An 18,422-nucleotide genomic window follows, 5' to 3' on the forward strand; every position below is an offset into this window, starting at 1 on the left:
TACACGACGGCTCAAGCGGCAAGGATTCAGTGACTCGCATTCTGCATGGCGAAATCGATGGTACCGCAATATCGACATCATTCTATTCTACTGTATCTCAGTAATCGCGCTTATGTGTTCCAATATATGCACGTAAACATTGAGACACCGAGTATACTTTACTAGAATCGCTACTATGTATTCGAATCTAACAAAGCACCAATCAGCGTGGTTGGTAACGTAGTGAGGCTGATCTTTTGTCTACAATGCCAGTGAACGTGACAAGCCTTATGAATTTGCCTATGGATTGCGTCGAGCAAAATATGTTTAGCTTTGCCGCCAATATATATACCACTATGTATATGCGTCTGATCAATTAGCGTAATTGTACGCAGGAGGAGAGCTTTTACTACACTTACTGAACTTTGATTATCAGCGACAGCTATCGTTCATGAATCCTGACGGATCTTTCGAGTTCTTTTATGCTGGAATTTTATATTGGAATCAGTCACTGCCGAGTGTCTGTCTTACAGCGTTTCGCGCACGGATCTTCCAGTAGGCTACTTTCTACGAATGGGAAAAGTATCTGTATATTCTGTATATTGATTTTGAAGTGATCGAGCAGACAGTTTCCTGGATATTCAAACACCAGACGCTGGAAAGGTTGTTCTACGAAGTGACTTTGTTGCCGAATCGAAAAATGAATAGTTTCTTGATCTACAATGAAATCGTTCGTCGAAACATCAGTCTTACTGCACATGTTCTCATCACACTAGAGAGTGTCAAAAATTTATCCGGTGGCATGAGTCAGGTTGCTCAAGAAAAACCTGAAATTGTAAGAAGAACAAAGAAAGAAGAAGCTTTATGATATAGCAATAGTAACTTACGCGCTGTTTGTAACAAAATCTTTGGATGCCGAGCGAAGTCTCACCATTCTAAAGAAACAAGAAAGAAAAGAGGGCGGTTTGACATACTGGGGCAGAAAGAATGTGCCATTTCCCACGCAAAAGTACGATAATCAGATAATCATCCTTTTCTGATGCCGCGCTTATCTTACAAGTACGACTCGGAAAACATATAGACAACCGCGCTATTCGTGTACATTGCCCGACAGGAAATCACGTTGCTTGAACCGATAGTAAAATAGCTAAACGCACAAAAATTGACGGACCTTATCTATTCAGGACACCGTTTAGGTAATGAAAGCGCTGTTAGAATACACTATAAGATCAAGAATCAGAGATGTTAGTTCTATCACGGTAACTATAGACGCTACAGCTTTACTGAGACGAAAACGTTGATTGTAAACGAGAAGAATTTGGAGAGCTTTCAAACCATTAAGGTATATTTCGTGATATTTACACTTTGCAAAAAAGATCATAAAACAAGATTAAAACTCTTTATTTTTTCAGATAGCGAGAGAATGAAGACTCATAAAAGTAAAGGCAAAGGATACGTCATACTGTAGATGTACAGTCGGCGTCAATGAATCGTTTCGTGGACGCGGGGAGCTAGGGGTAAGAGGGACGGTACTCCCTAGCAGTAAATACTGTAATTGGTCAATTCAACGAGATCTGCTACAGTTAGTTAGTACGGCGCCCGTTGGAAGTACTTACTGCTAGAGAATACCGTCTCTCTTACCCCTAGCCCCCCAGGTCTACGAAACGATTCATTGACGCCGACTGTACGCACAGTATAAAGTAGATATAAAGAGATTTCAAACAGAAAAACCATTAGTTCAAATTTTCGATTTGGTTAGAATAAAATAACTTTCCATAGAAGAAATCAGTCTTACATTTTGTATTTTAATTGTCAAAAATAAGAGACAGTTGTAATATTACTATCGTGTCGTTGTCTGTTTTTTGTTAACATGGATTATGCGTACCGCGGTATCGTGTGGTACTATATTACCGTGCATACTACACGTGGCTTTACCGCGTCTATATATAAAGCACATAGTCCTTTGTATATAGGCAAGTCAGATTTGAAAAATTTTTACTAAACTATCACATGATACTTATAACAAACTTTTGGAAACAGATAATTGATGTTTTATTCTTAATTAAAAGTGAAGAACATCAGTAAAGAAAGACCTATGTTGCATATATATGCCAGTAGGTCATTATTTCTTATTATCACAATTTATTTAATTTTACGGTGTATTATTATTTTACTAGCTAAAATAAATTTAATTACATTGGTTTTTATTTATTGAATTTTAGATTCAAAAAAAGAGATATTAAAAGAAGACTTATATAGTTACAACTCTAATCTCTTTATGGTATAAATGCACGTTTAAACCTGTCAAGGTAAATATTTTTTAAATTACATTTATTCATTTAAAATGTTTTGTATTACACGCCGTTTATATCAACTATTTAGTTTATTAAGTTATAATCAAATTTAAAGATGAGGTTAGAAAAACATATTAAACAAAGGAGAGATTAAACAGTTCTTTAGTAAGACTATTCCCATCAAGACTTATTTCTCCAATAAAAGTGACTCGCAACTTCTTGTTAACACATGTTCATCCTTATATAAATTTATCAAATTGTGAAGACAGTTACTTTTATTTATTTCATTAGTGATTTCTTCTGCATCTTCTGGAAAGTATCAAAATATCAAACATTTCTCTGCAATAGTATCCTTTTTGACATCTGAAATTCAATCATTAATATTATTTTTAAGCAAAAATTACAGTCAAATTCAAAATAAGAATTACTAATTTTTCCTAGTCTTTATAATCACTTTTTTATACGTTCACCATGTTATCAAATAATAGAATCTTAAATTGCACAATTGATCATCTTTATTTTTATCAAAATTTTTTTCTTCTTCTTCTTCAATTATTTCAAACCGTGTTCTTTTTGATCTTCTTAGCAGACCACTTGTTTCTGGAGATTGTGGTGACATAGTGCTTGATAGAATTTGTTTTAATCTAGTATTATCAGAATCACTGTTTCTCAAAGTTAAAGACAACCTTGAACTATTTCTTGCTGTTTCAGAAGGAAAAGTATTTGGTTCTGTAATAAGAGGAAAATCGTTCAAAGGAAGTACGATAAGGTTGCTTTGCTTCAATTGATTTTCTAAATCAGTTCCATTTTGAATATCTCCAAGAAGAATGAGATTATTCGGTTTGTCTATTCTTCCCAGTCTAAAGCCACGTATTCGTAATAAGTTTTGAATAGAAGAACGTAAGAGTAAAATGATATCTTCTTTTATTTCATCAAACGTGCGATCTCTTTCTATTTCGAGCAACTCATCAGATACACCTGAATATAAACACAAAATATAGATACATTAACCAATTCAGGCTTGTTTGCAAATAAATAAATCTGTTTACTTAAACATTTAATACATAAAATAAACATAAACCTAGTCCTCTCTGTTTCAAAAATTGTAATTCGACATTGGATGGGAAAAAATCGGCGTGTGCTAATTTCATTAAAACTACTTTCTTGTTAAATGTCTTCTTTCTCTTACCTCTTCTATTTGGACTAGATATATCAGTTTTTCTAAACTTTCCTCGAGTAGCTGTCATTAAAAATAAAAAGTCTCGTTCTTCTTGTGTTGATTTGTTTGACGCAGTAGCTACTATTTTTAACAGACGATTAGCTATTTCCGTGTCATCAAACACTTTTGCTTAGAAAATAGATTGTACGTAGATAGATCATACACATCATATTATTAAACAAATATTTAAGGTTTTAATTAGATATAATGTTATTTCTCCTGAATATTCTTCCAGTAGCTTTCACCAAGGATGAAAAATCTCGTTCTTCTTGATTTATTTGACACATAAGTGTATAACTTCTAAACAGGACAACATTCTACTGTTAATATTTTTTCTCTTTTTTTTATGTGAAAGAGCGCACAAAATAAGCGTTCCTTTGTGCGCTCGCACCTAAGCATGTACTTTTGAAATTCATTGTGATAGTTGGTCTATTGCTTAATACATAGTGGTAAGAATATTTTTGTGTATAACTCGATTGTGTATAATTAAATCCGGCGGGGATAATATGTATAATAGTTGTTGAAAATGACGTCTATATTTAACATCAGTGATATAGCTTGTAAGTAAATTATCAAATAATTGAATATTAAGTATAATCTTCATTTTACATAAAATACATGTGCAATTTTTACGCAGACCAAGACATTATAAATACTATAACTCTTTTATTTAAACGCTTTTATACAACATTAGGTAAAAATTAAAATGTAATTTCTTGAAAGTTTAAATGTAAAATTAACGCTCTATCAGCTGTCGTAGAATATTGCATATCATTATTATATAATTACTCAAAGAAGAAAATAAACTGCACAAGAAATTGCAATAAAGAACCAAAAAGTTTCATCACACTTTAATTGTATCGTTTTAAATTAAAAGAGAGAGAGAGAGAGAGAGAGAGAGTATTACGTACATATCTTAATATGTTATGTTTATTAATCATGTAAAACTGTAATTGAAAACTGTCACTAGAACTGTGTCAAGACCACTAACCAAATAAATAAGTATTAATCTATTCATTCTTAACAGGATATAGTATTCCGATTTAAATCTATATATATAAGTAAAAAGTAAATGATATTTTGGTATTAATTGATTAATAGCTCGTATATTTCTTGACTTCTTCCATATTTAAACACATATTCAAGTCATATAATGTGCATACGTTTTCGGTAAGATTATAGTATCGGTAAATGTAATAAATATTGATCTTTGGCTTAAACCTACTGTGTCATTAAATTGTACAATAATATTGGTAGGCATAAGAAAAAATCCAGTAATTAAAAATACTAAATTTGCCAGCTTATCTTTGTCAAGACATTGAATGTACATAGTAAAATAATGCAATACATCAGTTTCTTCATTTGTTAAGTAAAGGTCAGTCACTAAACAATTTATGACTTTTGTCGCAGTAGGTGTTTGCATATTTAAAAGAACATCGAAATCACAATTATTCCAGAAATCAGCATGATTTTCAGGTGATACACTATACCGAATGCTAGATTAGTATCGTGCTTTTTGTGAATTTGTTTCGGACAAACAACTAATAAATAATAATACAGAATAGACCTTATAGAGCTTAACGCCGAATGTATGTGCGAATTATATAAGATGTCCGGTAATTGCCGTACAATTTTTCGTAGATAGATAAAGGAAATCATACTGAGTCGAAACGTTCTTTATTATTTTGCAAACTTTGCAATAATTAAAGAGATGTTAATTAATAATGATTCGCAAATAAGCGTGCATTCACGTGCGTAAGACAGTCCAGCGTTTCACACGCTCACAACTGTCACTCCCATGACAACAAAATGAGAAGAGCTAATTATAATGGGAAGAGCTAGATTATTATGTATTATATTATATGTTGTTGTATTAGAGAGAGAGAGAGAGCTTTTCCCATTCCGTTGTCATGGGAGTAATAACGTGAGCGCGCGAAACACTGAGCTGTCATGTTTGCACGTAAATGCACGCTCATTCACGAATCTTTGTTAATTATCATCTTTGTCAATTATTGCAGAAAGACTTTGACCTCCTTTACTTGTCTACAAAAGATTGTACTGCTATTACCGGACACTCTGTATATATATAAAATATATATACATATACATATATATATATATATTTTGCGTACATCCGACGTAGCTGTATAAGGTCTTATTCTTTATTAGTTGTTACTCATCTGAAAAAATTTATTTAAATATTTATTGTTTTGGACACATTTTGTGAACAAATTCGTAAAAGACGCGACACTACTTCAAAGGTCAAGCCGATTAATATTTTTACAGTTTTTTTATACAATATATATTAAGAAGTTAAAAAATTTGTACATAGTAAATATTTTTCTATATTAGATCTTTCTGCAGTATTAACAATATTTTCCAAATATGATTTCTGTTCATTATTTAAATCTAATAGTGCGGTAAAAGACGAAGAAGGAAGATTTGTGTTATTGCTATCTATAATAGGAACTGAAAGATCAACTCCTAACGCTTGTAAAGATTCAGTAAGTCGGTCATATAAAGTCACATTGATATCAAAAATATCACGCACTGCTGTGGAAGCTGTATTGTAATTTGCTAATATTCCTTCCAGCCATAATTGCCGTGGGGTTTTATTATTTTCTGTTCTTAAGCTATGAATATTCCACGCAGATGAAAATGACAATAACTTTTTATTAATAACAGGTTTGTAAACAAATTGCACGCAAAATCTGTGTTTAATATTTTCAATATCTAATAAACCTTGATTTTCTAAAGAATATAAGTCAGTATAAATAGAATCGCAAACTTCTTTAAAGACATCTACCCATAATCTTTCTATTCTTTGATTATGAACAGACTTGCCAGTTATATGACTTCCTCTGTGTACGCCACGGATTGTATTCATTAAAACAGCCACAAGAAGGTTTTCATATCCATGATCTGATCGTACTCGTGAAGGTAGACCATAATTGCTTATTGCATCGATAAAGAACTTGACAACAGGTTCTGCTTGAATAGATGTCTCACATATTAAATATATTATCATTCTAGAATATCCATCAATGCAACCATGTATTACGAAACCCCATCTATAAATTTAAATATACGTTAATAAACCAATATCTCTGCGTGTAATATGAAGAGTTTTAAATTAGTAATTGTAATTAAAAAACGATGTTACCTCGACAATTTTAAATGTGCATCCATGTGCCATAAAGAGTTTGGAGTTGCAACCAGATAAGTCCTTCTTTTTATCGACTGACTCCATCTACTTGCAGTTCCAACTGGATCTATTGTGCTTAAAATTTCTCTCACTCTATATCGTGGTATACGAATACCTTTTACTTTTAAATATGATTGCATCATCTATAATGTATTGATTTATTGTAATTGTTATTCTCTTAAGTATAGTTTCCGACACTTTTCAATATTACCATATATCCAGCATTGGGATGTTCTTGATGAATTTGTATAATTTTTGTTCTCAATTCATTGTCAGGTATTTGAGAATATCTTGCACGCATAGGCATATTTAATTCATACAATTTTTTGTAAATAGTACTTCTCGAACAACCCAAATTTCTTGCCATACTGCTAGCGGTAAACCCTTCGTTGTATAATAATTGCAATTGGTTTTCATGTATTTGAATAGCAGGACGACCTCTTCCTGATTTTATAAAAGTTTTCAGAAAAAACTAATTTACTTTAATTTATTTTACCTATTACAATACTAATACACCGTATAAAATTTTGATAACAAAAAATACTGACCTATTGAATTTCTGCATGCAACATAGTTCCTTCTTTGTTGATGTTCTTCACTTTTAATTAAAAGTAAAGCATCTATTGCTTCCAAAAGTTTGTTATAAGTATTTTGTGATATTTCGGTAAAAATTCTCCTCAAATTTGACTTGGCCATATACAAAGGACCATGTGCTATGGTCTTTGAATACTCGTAAGATCTTACAGCATCAGCAATTATTTTACGAATTCTTCTAAGAGTTCTTGCTATATTTATACCGTATTGCATATTGATAGTCATTTGATGTGGATTTGTAGAAGTATAATCAGTTATTTCCCTTTCATTGGACATTTTAATTTGAAATATGTACTTATTACTAAGTAGACCTAAGACGGTATTACTATAACAATATTCGAAATTATTGTATTTGTATAAACGCGGTAACGCCACGTGTATAATATCACAGGCTGTGTGTTGGCGCCAAACTTGCTGCCACTATATATTACCAAAATATTTTCTTTTATTTCATCAAACGTGTGATCTCTTTCTATTTCGAACAACTCATCAGATACACCTGAATATAAATACAAAATTATACATTAACCAATTATATTACCAAAATATTAACCATTATTATTTAACCATAATATATTATACGTAGATCACACATAACACACATATCACAGATGAACAAATATTTAAGGTTTTGTGTAAATACGCGGGAAAGCAATGTGCACCGTAGAAATTGACGCCAGCAGTGCTGCCAATATAAGAAAATTAAATTCTCTAGCACACTTGAATTAAAATTATGTACTGACATAATAGAAATTCGATGAATTAAAATTATGTGTGAGAACATAATAATAAATCGATGAATTAAAATTATGTTATGACATAAGAAAAACAAAACAATTACTTTTATGTTGCGACATAATAATAATTCCATGAATTAAAAATATGTCAGGACATAATAAAAATTAGGAATTATTTTTATGTCTAGACATAATAAAAATTCGGAATTATTTTTTCTCGTGACATAATAATAATTCGATGAATTAAAATTATGACTGAACATAAAAATAATTTTAAAGTTTTATTATGTCTTGACATAACTTTAATTCATAGAATTATTTTCGTTACAACATAATAATAATCCAATTCATTAATTTTTTGTTTTAACATAATAATAATTCGATGAATTAAAAGTATGTCAGGACATAATAAAAATTTGAAGTTATTTTTATGGTTTAACAAAATATTAATTAGATCAATTAAAATTATGATGCTACATAATAGAAATTTAGAATTATTTTTATGTCTAAACGTACTTTTAATTCGACGATTTACGAGACATAATAAAAAATCAAAATTGTTTTTATGTAGCGACATACTAAAAATTCAATGAATTAAAATTATGACCGAACATAAAATAAATTTAAATGTTTTTTATGTCTTGACATGATTTTAATTCATGGAATTATTATTTTGTCGCAACATAATAATAATTCAATTAATTAAAGTTTTTGTTTTAACATAATAATAATTCTATGAAATAAAATTATGTCAGCACATAATAAAAATTCAAAATTATTGTTATGTCAAGTCATAATTTTAATTCATCACATTATAAATATGTCGCAACATAATTTTATCTCTAAGTAGAAAATACAATTTTTCTTTAGATAATTATTTTTCGGCATTTTTATTTTTGATTGATTAATTTTTATGTTAGTAAAAAGTAAAACGGCACGCCATACATTATCGCGATAGAATTACGTTATTCAACAAAAGGAAGAAATTCGAGCGAGGAGACCGGCGGATAATTAGCGCCGTTAACGGCGGACAGTAACGCGTGTTGAGCACCGTAATGCGAAATAATAACAGACTGTTAAAACGTCGTTAAATCCCGGCACGTCGATAGAGTAACGGCATTAGGCGCGCAGCGCGCGCTGTAGTTGTGTGCCCGCGCGCTCTCCCGCATCGCGCGCTCTTGTTAATTCGCGAATGTCGCGGGGCGTTTGCAATCGATATCTCGCCCGCGTTTTTGAAATAATAATAATCGAGCGGGTTGCGCGCCGAGCGTAATGGAGCTTTTTCGTATTAATGTTTCGCGACAACAAAAACCTCCTGTCCGCGGGAGTATGCGGAGGAGGAGGTGGAGGTGGAGTGCCCTTTTCGGATTATTTGCGCGCCGCGAAATTTCATGGAATAATACGCGGCCGCGAAAATGCATGTGAAAAATTAACACAGTCAATTTGCCGCGGGCTGCCGGCGCCCGGCGAGACGGACGAATTCTGTTACGCTTCGTCACATAAATTCGGCCGCGATGCCAGTCAATATTTAATATCTCGCCAATGAAATACCGAGAAGCAGCGAAAAAAAAAAAAAAAAAAAAAAAAACCGCCCCGCGCCCGCCGCAAAAACGAATTGCGTGACCGAGGCGGTTAATGCGAGACGCGCGCGCGCGCGCGCGATTGTCATCGTATCGGCGGGATTACGTCGTTTGTCGTAAATGCCACGAGCTCTTAAGCTCGTACATGTGTGACATGTAGGACATACAAAACATCGGAAACGAAAGCTTAGAAATATAGCTGAGAGAAAAAGAGAGAGAGAGAGAGAGAAAGAGAGACAGAGAGAAATTCGCAATAGTGGTTCTTTTTCACATTTGAAATATCACTTTTGGCTGATATTGTACATCCTTAACTCGCGCCGGAGTTGCAGCGGCGCAACGACGTTGCAGCAACGAGAGAGAAGTGGAACAAACGCGCTGTGTGTGCTAGATTTTTCGCACTTTGCACAAACAGCGTGCGACAAAACGAGCGTACGGTTTGTGAGCGCGCTGGAAAAGAGAAAAACCGTGGGGTACGTCTGTTACCGTTTAAGCTCAAACCTTTAGTTTCTAAGCCCGGCGTGCAACAGGTTGCGCCATTGTGGCGACTTGAAAACTCCGCTTACGCGGATACTTTCAAAATCCTTCCCTCTTTCCGCGCGCCACTGCCTTCCCTCTCTCTCTCTCTCTCTCTCTCACTCTTTCTCTCTCTTTTTCCCTCTCTTTTTCTCTCTTTTCCCTTTTCGTTTTTCTCTGTGTACAATTATTCTTTATTGTTCCGCCGTCGCGCGGACTTCCCGCTGCACTTGAGCCGAAGAATTCCTATTGCGCAAAGGCTTTCCGATCGGAATAAACGATCGTTGTAACTTTCTCTCTCTCTCTCTCTCTTTCTCTCTCTCTCTCTCTCTCTCCCGCGTGTGTTCTCCATCTTTCTTCCCGGAACGTATAACCAAGACCTTCAACGACTTCCACCTCCGCGGGTTCTCTCGTTCAGAAAATATTGTCACTCCTTGCAGAAGTGTTTTATATCAGTTTTTTTAATTCGCAATGCGAAGGAAAAAGAAATTTATTTTAGACATTTTTAATTATTAAGTAATATAAGTTCCGGAGAGAATTTAATTAGAAGAAATGGAAATATAACACGAAAATGATTTATGACGAGAGGATTGTAATGAGAATATTATTAAAAAAAAAAATAATAATTAAGAAAATTTAAAATAAAAGAGACGCGTTGTATGGAAAAAGAAAAATAAGACGAGAAATATGAAAATTGCATCGCATGCAAGCGGCACGCGTTTTTTGCGATGCGCGTGCGCTTAGAATCGCGCACGTGGACGCAGTACTTGGACTCGGTGCACGTTAGGTACAGCTCGGACAATCGAAAGAGCGAGCACGTAATTGCGACGAAAGAGATCGTAAAAAAAAAAAAGAAAAAAAAAAAGAAAAATTGAAAGCAGAAACAGAAGAGTTGCGCGCGTGGCGCCTCGGGCAAAATGGCCGTCAAATTTAGACTTGCGTAACGATTCTCGCGTGCGTTTCCTTCCTTTGTAAAGCCGGTTCTTTCTTCCTTTCTTATTCCAGCTGTCGAATGTTGCGAGACAACACGTACTCGATCACGACGAGTATCGGTGCAACGTTGAGAATTGTCGCGACAATTTGAAGAGAAACTAATAAATTTTGACAAAAAATAAAACTAATAAATTTTGACAAAAAACACCTGTTTTTGGAGACAGTTCGAAATAGTCGTAAAAAAAAAATTATCGTGCGATAGGCGCGATTCCGATTTGATTTTTTTTCTGATTTTTGAAAATATCACAAGAGGGGTCTCTTTAATTGATAGTCGTCGTTTATTTTTCGGCAAATAAACAGCTCGCGTAAATTGCGCGGCGTTATCTAAATTTCGATGAGAGAGACTTGACGAAGAAGAGAAGTACTTTGCATCTCATTCAAACTATATATTTCAAGATCTGATTTGCGTCATTCTCGAAATAAGAGAGGTTTATTGAATTTCAAAAAAAAAAAAAAATGTCACATATATCGCAGTGACATTTTCTGTCGCGAAATCCGGCAATGTGTCGCTTGTATCGGTCGACGTCAATCTGAATCAATCGTGGCGCGCGTTTCGGTATTGTTTCTTAAGCTACTCGGAAAGATCTCTCTCGGTCGCGAGATCGCGCTTGTCAGATCAGTTTCTAAGTTAATCGCAGCGAAATATCGACGCGCGCTTTTTTTTTCCCTTGATGAATGAAGAGTTTTCAGAAGTCGCGAGATTGAAGAATGACGGGATTTCGATTGTTGTTTTTTTTTTTACTTATTTATTTATTTATTTATTTATTTCTTTCTTTTACTTTTTATTCTTCTTCTTCGTTTCTGCTTCGTTTTGTCCGTGTGTATTTCGGGTGCGCATTATATCGCATCGCCGATATCGATTCGCCGCTTGCGTCGAAGCGATCGATAAATGCCGGACCGATGAAATATCAGACGCGAGCGACATAATATAATGCGCGATAAAATATACTGACGACGAGTATTTGACATCTTTCGTTACTACCTACCTACTGGTCGTCGAGGCGTAATTTTATTCGCGAAACACGAGCGTCGATTGTCGTGGGCAGAGTTGCGCGTGCGCGCGCGCGCGCGCGCGAACATCGCGCAATTTAGGTGCTACGAAATGGAGCGGCCAGGTCGACATTAGCAAATTGACCGATAGATTTAGGCTTACGTAACCAGACGTGCTTGTATGTCGCGTTCTCAACGGAGAGATCTTCTGTGAATATTTCCAACCGCTCTTAATTCGTGCGGTGGTTTATAACGTGTAACAGCAACGACGAGAGAGAGAGAGAGAGAGAGAAAAAGATGAAAAAAGAAGCGCGTGCAGTTTGTTTCTCTCAGTTCTAGTTTTGACATTTGAAAGTCAGAAATTAATTTTACTTTGTTAGCACACATACAGCTAAAATAAATAAAATAAATTCACGAGTGAAGAAAAAATGTTTAAATGTTTTGAGAGACATTTTATAAAGAAAAGTAGAGTAGTATTTTTTCGTTCCTTATTCCGAGATAAATAATCGAAGCGAACGCGCGCGCAAACGTGATTGTGTCAAAAGTTTATCGAATCCTCTCTCTCTCTCTCTCTCTCTCTCAAATACTCGACCGCGCGCGCAATATGTTGCGCAATAATCGAGCGTGAGAAGCGCAGAAGTTTGTGACGCGTATATAAGAAACCGATGTGTCGAAACGGGATGTTCGATTCTGATCCCGAGGCCGCGGAGCATAGAAACAGAAAGGAGCGCGCGCTCGGTCATTATACATCGGCTTGAATAAAGATTCTTCTCGCCGTGGCGAACGCGCGTTACTTGCGAGTCGCGGTCGAGGTCGAACTCGCGAGGGGAGAAACCCAGAAGAAAACCCGTGCAATAATTCTGCGCTCCGCAAAAAAGATGCGCGCGTTTTCAAGAAAAGATATCACGTCTAACGACAAGAAAAAAGAACGAAGAAGAAGAAGACGCGACGACGACCGATAGAAAACCGGAGAATATAAGCGCGCCATTAGATGCGGCAGGGACGCGCCGCATTTTTCATCTCTCCTCTTGTACAATATAAATCCCTCCTCGCACGGCGATCGTTTTCGCGTTCTCTGACCGCGCGCGCGTTGATTCGCACCACTACGTGGTGTTCCGACGGAGAGCCAAGCCGGAAAAGGGTGGAGGTGCAAAAATTGCGATTTGCTCTCTCACATTCCGCACGATCGAATCAGTGACGCGGCGGCGGCGGCGGCGGCGCTTCGCGAGAAATGGGCCGGCCGACAAAAAGCGCGCGACGCAGCGGCGGCGGCGGCCGCAGCCGCTTTACGTGACAGAATTCAATGCATCTCTCTGAAACCGGCGGCGGAACGACTGCACCCGCGGGCCCCGGGAATGACTCGTTATCCGTACGCAGCACGCGCCCGTTTCGCCCTTTCACCGCGAAACCTACGGATTGACCGAGTCCGTGCGGTAATCCAAACCATCGATGGAATTTACATTCGGCCCCGTCGAGTGAATTACGAAGCGGGCGTAACGGCGCACAATTGCGTTACGATTATTGCACGATATTGACATGAAAATCGCGTTAGCCGGCCGACTGTATTTCTCGCTCGCGCGACGAACGATTAAATGCAAACGCTTTCAAGAAGCGTTTGCAATTCGTGTATATATATTTCCGCATAAAAACAAAAAAAAAAAAACTCTTTATTTGCATATCACACATGTATTGATTGTTTTTTTTTTTTTTTTTTTTTTTAAGCAAATATGTTTTGTTTTGGTTTTATTGGATTTAAGAACTCTCGTCTTACGATCCTGCTTTTGCATATTTAAACCGTGTTTTTGTTTTTTTTTTTTTTTCAAAGCGATCTTGCTTTGGGCGATTTTACGTCAGCGACCGTGAAGAAAAAAAAAATGGTCGAAGCGGCGAAGATCGATCTGCGGCGACGACGTCGTAGATCGTTCCTCTCGGAGTCGCTTCTCTCTCTGGAACAGCTAATGGACCAAGACTCTATTAATATTGATAATGGCGAAAATCAGGCCAATAAGCGCTCGTGGTGTACTGCCGCTCGCGCTGCTCGAGCGTCCGCGCGTTTTGATTGCCCGACAGACAGAGACACCACTAGATGTGGAAGTCAAGCTCGCGCGCGATGTGACCGATCGACTTTACGTCGTTTTTTTTTCTTTTTTTTCGTTTTTTTTTTTTTTTTTTTTTTCTAACGTGTGTTCAGTTTAGCGATCGTTTCTCTGAGAAGAATCTGAAGTATACTGCTTTGTTCGTACTTCGCACGCAATTGCAAAAATGAGATAATCTCGCGCTAAAATGCAAAGCTCCATTTGAAAATAGCTTATCGTTGTTATGTTTCGCGACATTGAAGTGGAGCAGAAAGATTAGACAGAATTGTTTTTTTATAAAGTACCCTCGCCCCCCCCGTCCCAAAAAAAATAAATATTTTATTTTCTCAGTAGATAAATGTAGTCTTATTATTACGTTTTCTCACTCTGCGCCTGCATGTCGCTGACGTTCGCATAAATACGATTCGTTCCACATACATACATACATACATACATACATACATACACATCTTATGCTTGAAATTTGCGTAACCAGATTAGATACGGAGCTTTCACAAAATTGCCGAAGCGGTTGGTGCGCATATTATTTAAAACATTTGTGTCGTCAAACGCGGAATATCTTATTTATCCGCTACAAACTGTTCTCTAAACGTTTATGCGTGAAATAGTGTCGCGCTCTTCATGTAATTCAGAATTTCTGTGACAAAAAATAACAATTTTTTCAACAAGATATATTTCTCTCTCTCTCTCTCTCTCTCTTTATCTCTGTGAAAACGTTTCAACAATTTTAATTCATCATTCATCGCGATAATCGATTGCGTAAAATTTACGATCGTGTGTTTACGACGTGTCGCGTAAAAAGGAGAGACGTGCGGAGAGAGTGGGAAAGAGACACTGAGCTTGAAATTGCGGAATTAGTAGGCTTTTGCGCATGCAAAACGCGCGGAACGATTTTCTGCATATTGCTTTCGCGTTGACCGTTTTCTTGCCGCATACTATTCGCCAGTTCTTGTTATTAAGATCTTATCATCGATGACGTAACCGCAAGTCTGAAAAGCAGCGCTGTTCGGGGGCGAGGGAGGAAAAAAAAAAGAAAAGAGAGAGAGAGAGAGAGAAAGAGAGATAGTCGGCGCTCCACCAATTTTACTATGCACTTCTTTGCTCATTTGATTCGCCTTTTATATTGCCGCGCGAGCGTAGATCGGGCGAGTCGCGCGCAGGAATCCGACACTGTTGCGACACGCGCGCGACCTCCGTGGCCGGCACACATTTTGCGTATAGAATTGCTTTCGCAAAAGCTGCACACAATACCTTTGCAATTCGTCTCGTAACACGCACAAAAGAGTTAATGTAAATTTTTTGAAAATTACAATAGATATAAATATTGCATGATTAATAAACGCATATCCAATATTGCGGGTTTACGGAAACCGTTTCCGGAAGCGTTTTACTTCTTGCAATATATGAATTATTGAAATTGCAAGATCACGTCACGTTGACGTGTAGGTACACGTAATAACATTGTGTGTGTGTGTGTGCGCGCGCGCGCGCGCGCTTCGAGAAATTGACAGAATCACATTTGTCGAATATTTTATTATATTTTCAAGTTGATCTAGTGAAAAATATTGGCGGGCAAACGAGAAAGATGAAACATTGGCGCGAAATTCAACTACGATAAACCAACTCCCCGATACTTTTTCGGGAGCGCAGAGACTTTGTGGTCGCTATGTAGATGTTATTTAGCGAGCAACCGGTTGCGGGTTACTGCGGCCACAACGCAAATTCAACTATTGTACAAATTGGAGTATTGCGAATAACATGAATGCTTCAATTACTGTCGCTATGCGAACTCTTAGAATTAAATGACGTTATTGATCGAATAACGCACGATAAATTAGATACCATATGTGCGAGGGTATAAATGTTACACTTAAAAAAATAATGAGAGAGAGAGAGAGAGAGAAAGAGAGAGAAAGCGCGCACGTTGTTAAAAGTTAGCCGTGTCATGTTTTATATAAATGATGACGAGAAGAGAAAAATTTATATAAATGAGCTGCATGAAGAGAAAATTCGTGTTTTAACAACGTATCGTAATAAATTTCTAATTGGCACAATCGTTCGTTTTAGATCGAACATACTGTTTCGCCAATGCGATTTATTTCAACTTGCTGCCATTATTTTTGCAGCTCTTTTTCATAAGTATTCCGCGTATATCTGCCATTGGACGCGTTATGAAAATTCCGCGAAATAACGATTCGAAGGGAACCGTTTCATTAATGCCATATTCATTTTACGTTCCCCGATTCTGAAATATATATATATCTATCATTATTCCAATAAGGGCGGCATTTTTTTCTTTTCACGGTGAAACGGCCGTGATCGCTCAATTGTTAACCCTGACAGATTTTTTATTTTTCGGAAATCAAGCACAAAAATTTGTCGAATTATTTCTCTCTCTCTCTATTCAACCAAGCGAGAGAACATTATTCTCCGCTAACATCAATTTTTTTCGTATTAGCATATGAACAAGATTTTGTTAATATTAAATATAAATTTGCTAAAATTAATTTCTAACAAAATTTCTACGTATCACACAGATAAAAAGAAGATCAGAAAATCATGAGAGATAAATTTGACGATTGTCCTTGAGATTTCAAATAACGACGAAATAATCAAAACAAATAATCTTAAGTAACGTCAAATATAAGAGAGACGTAAAGCGAGCGATTTGGAGCTGATTGTTATCTCTCGCGGGTCTTCGTGATAAGAAAACCAAATTTGAGAATTGCAAAGAGCAGCTTTATAACCGCGCGCGCGCGCGCCCGTTGCTGCGATTTCCTGCACGCTAAAGTCTTTATCTATCGACCACTAAGCCGGCCGTAAGCGACTTGACAAACTTCGTCGTGACCAATTCCAAACGCACTCGCCGCCGCATGTGCAATCCGGCACGGCTCGATGCGACGCGAAACCACAAACGCTCTTGTATTTTCCGTCCCACGATTCCAGACGACGGTTACGCACACCGAAGGAGATACGTATGTACGCGTCGTCATCGTGACGTGAGTGGCTATATACTCGCGGTACAAATATAGACACGTACGGGAAACTCGTGTGTGTGTGTGTGTGTGTGTTACGTGCGTGTACAATACTTGCTTGCGTTGGTGCAATGCCGAGTACAGAGATGTACGCGCGTGTGCGTGACCGTGTGCGTAACGCGAAGGAAAACGACTGGAGAGAGAGAGAGAGAGAGAGAGAGAGAGAGAGAGAGAAAAAGCGAGGAGAAGAGGAGGAGGGAGAGGAGTTCGAGTTGCATGTTTTTGCGTCAGGCAGTAACTGCACGCAAGTGCATTTCGACGGACGGACGAGTAGCGTCGACAGGAGCGTCCCCATTCTAGCGTTCGGCTATCTACATCGCCTAAGTTTACGTAACCGCACGAAACCTGTCAGCCGACATTTCGGTGCTAACCAATGGCAAACCGGCTGTCTACTTATTCCGTGTCTCTCTCTTTCTCTCTCTCTCTCTCTCTCTCTCTCTCTTTCTCTTTCCCTCTGTGTCGCTTAGCGGCGGGCTTTATCACTGCGGTTCTTCTTCTCCCCCCGCGCGGATTAGGCGAACGCGACCAGAAGCCACAAGGGCGGACTTGCCGCTCTTCTTCCTCTTCTCCGAAACTGCATCGCGAAAATTGACGTTTCCCCTCTCGGATCGATCGTCGCCGACGCGCCACTGAACCAGATGCCTAGGCACACGATCGATCACGATTCGGGGAATTGTGTGTGCACGAGACGTCAGCGCGCGATGCAATCGTCTTCGATTGACCGCGCCATTTTCACGCGAGATAAAGATACTCGAAAGTGCGCTCGATTGCTTATTGTCATTTATATTTTTTCTGGCGCGCGTCGCGCAATTAGTTAACGAATCGTAATTTAAATAGTTGAGTTTCGCGCGTACGTGTAATTTTGTTTTGTTACATATTTATCTGTTGCGCACGTGCTGATAGAAATATTTTTTATTTCGAAATTTCGATAGACTTTTGATATTACGCGAAGTGTAATTTGCTCGAGCGAAGCTCGAGAACCAACCACACACAATTTCAGGCACGAAACATTGTAATTTATTAATTGATTTTCGATTTAAGTAGGTCGCACACATTTGGAATATACATACACGTAAGTGGAAAAATTACGTACTTCGGTTGAAGGTGACTTCGCACACCCGTGGTTTTCAGAATAGCAGGATGTATGTCAGAAATATGTTAAAACTTGCTTACATTGTTACCGCGAA

General features: G+C 37.2%; 1 protein-coding gene across 1 annotated transcript; it reads right to left on the reverse strand.

Moving 5' to 3' along the window:
- Positions 1-3,349: 3,349 nt before the first annotated feature.
- LOC109860192 lies at positions 3,350-8,038 on the reverse strand. The gene is made up of 4 exons (XM_020439115.1): positions 7,246-8,038; positions 6,909-7,141; positions 6,656-6,840; positions 3,350-6,563 (listed from the first exon to the last, which is right to left on the reverse strand). Exons 1-4 carry the CDS (start codon positions 7,565-7,567, stop codon positions 5,798-5,800), a joined length of 1,506 nt encoding a protein of 501 aa, XP_020294704.1. The 5' UTR covers positions 7,568-8,038; the 3' UTR covers positions 3,350-5,797.
- Between the last annotated feature and the right edge of the window lie 10,384 nt (positions 8,039-18,422).

This window comes from Pseudomyrmex gracilis, unplaced genomic scaffold (genome assembly GCF_002006095.1).
Source record: "Pseudomyrmex gracilis isolate BER0280 unplaced genomic scaffold, ASM200609v1 scaffold_342, whole genome shotgun sequence".
NCBI lineage: Eukaryota > Metazoa > Arthropoda > Insecta > Hymenoptera > Formicidae > Pseudomyrmex > Pseudomyrmex gracilis.

Coding starts and splice junctions, on each gene's coding strand:
- LOC109860192 (XM_020439115.1), bottom strand. CDS start 7,567: ATGTCCAATGAAAGGGAAATAACTGATTATACTTCTACAAATCCACAT. Junction 7,142..7,245: donor TGCATGCAGAAATTCAATAG/GTCAGTATTTTT, acceptor TTATAAAATCAG/GAAGAGGTCGTCCTGCTATT. Junction 6,564..6,655: donor GCACATTTAAAATTGTCGAG/GTAACATCGTTT, acceptor TTAAATTTATAG/ATGGGGTTTCGTAATACATG.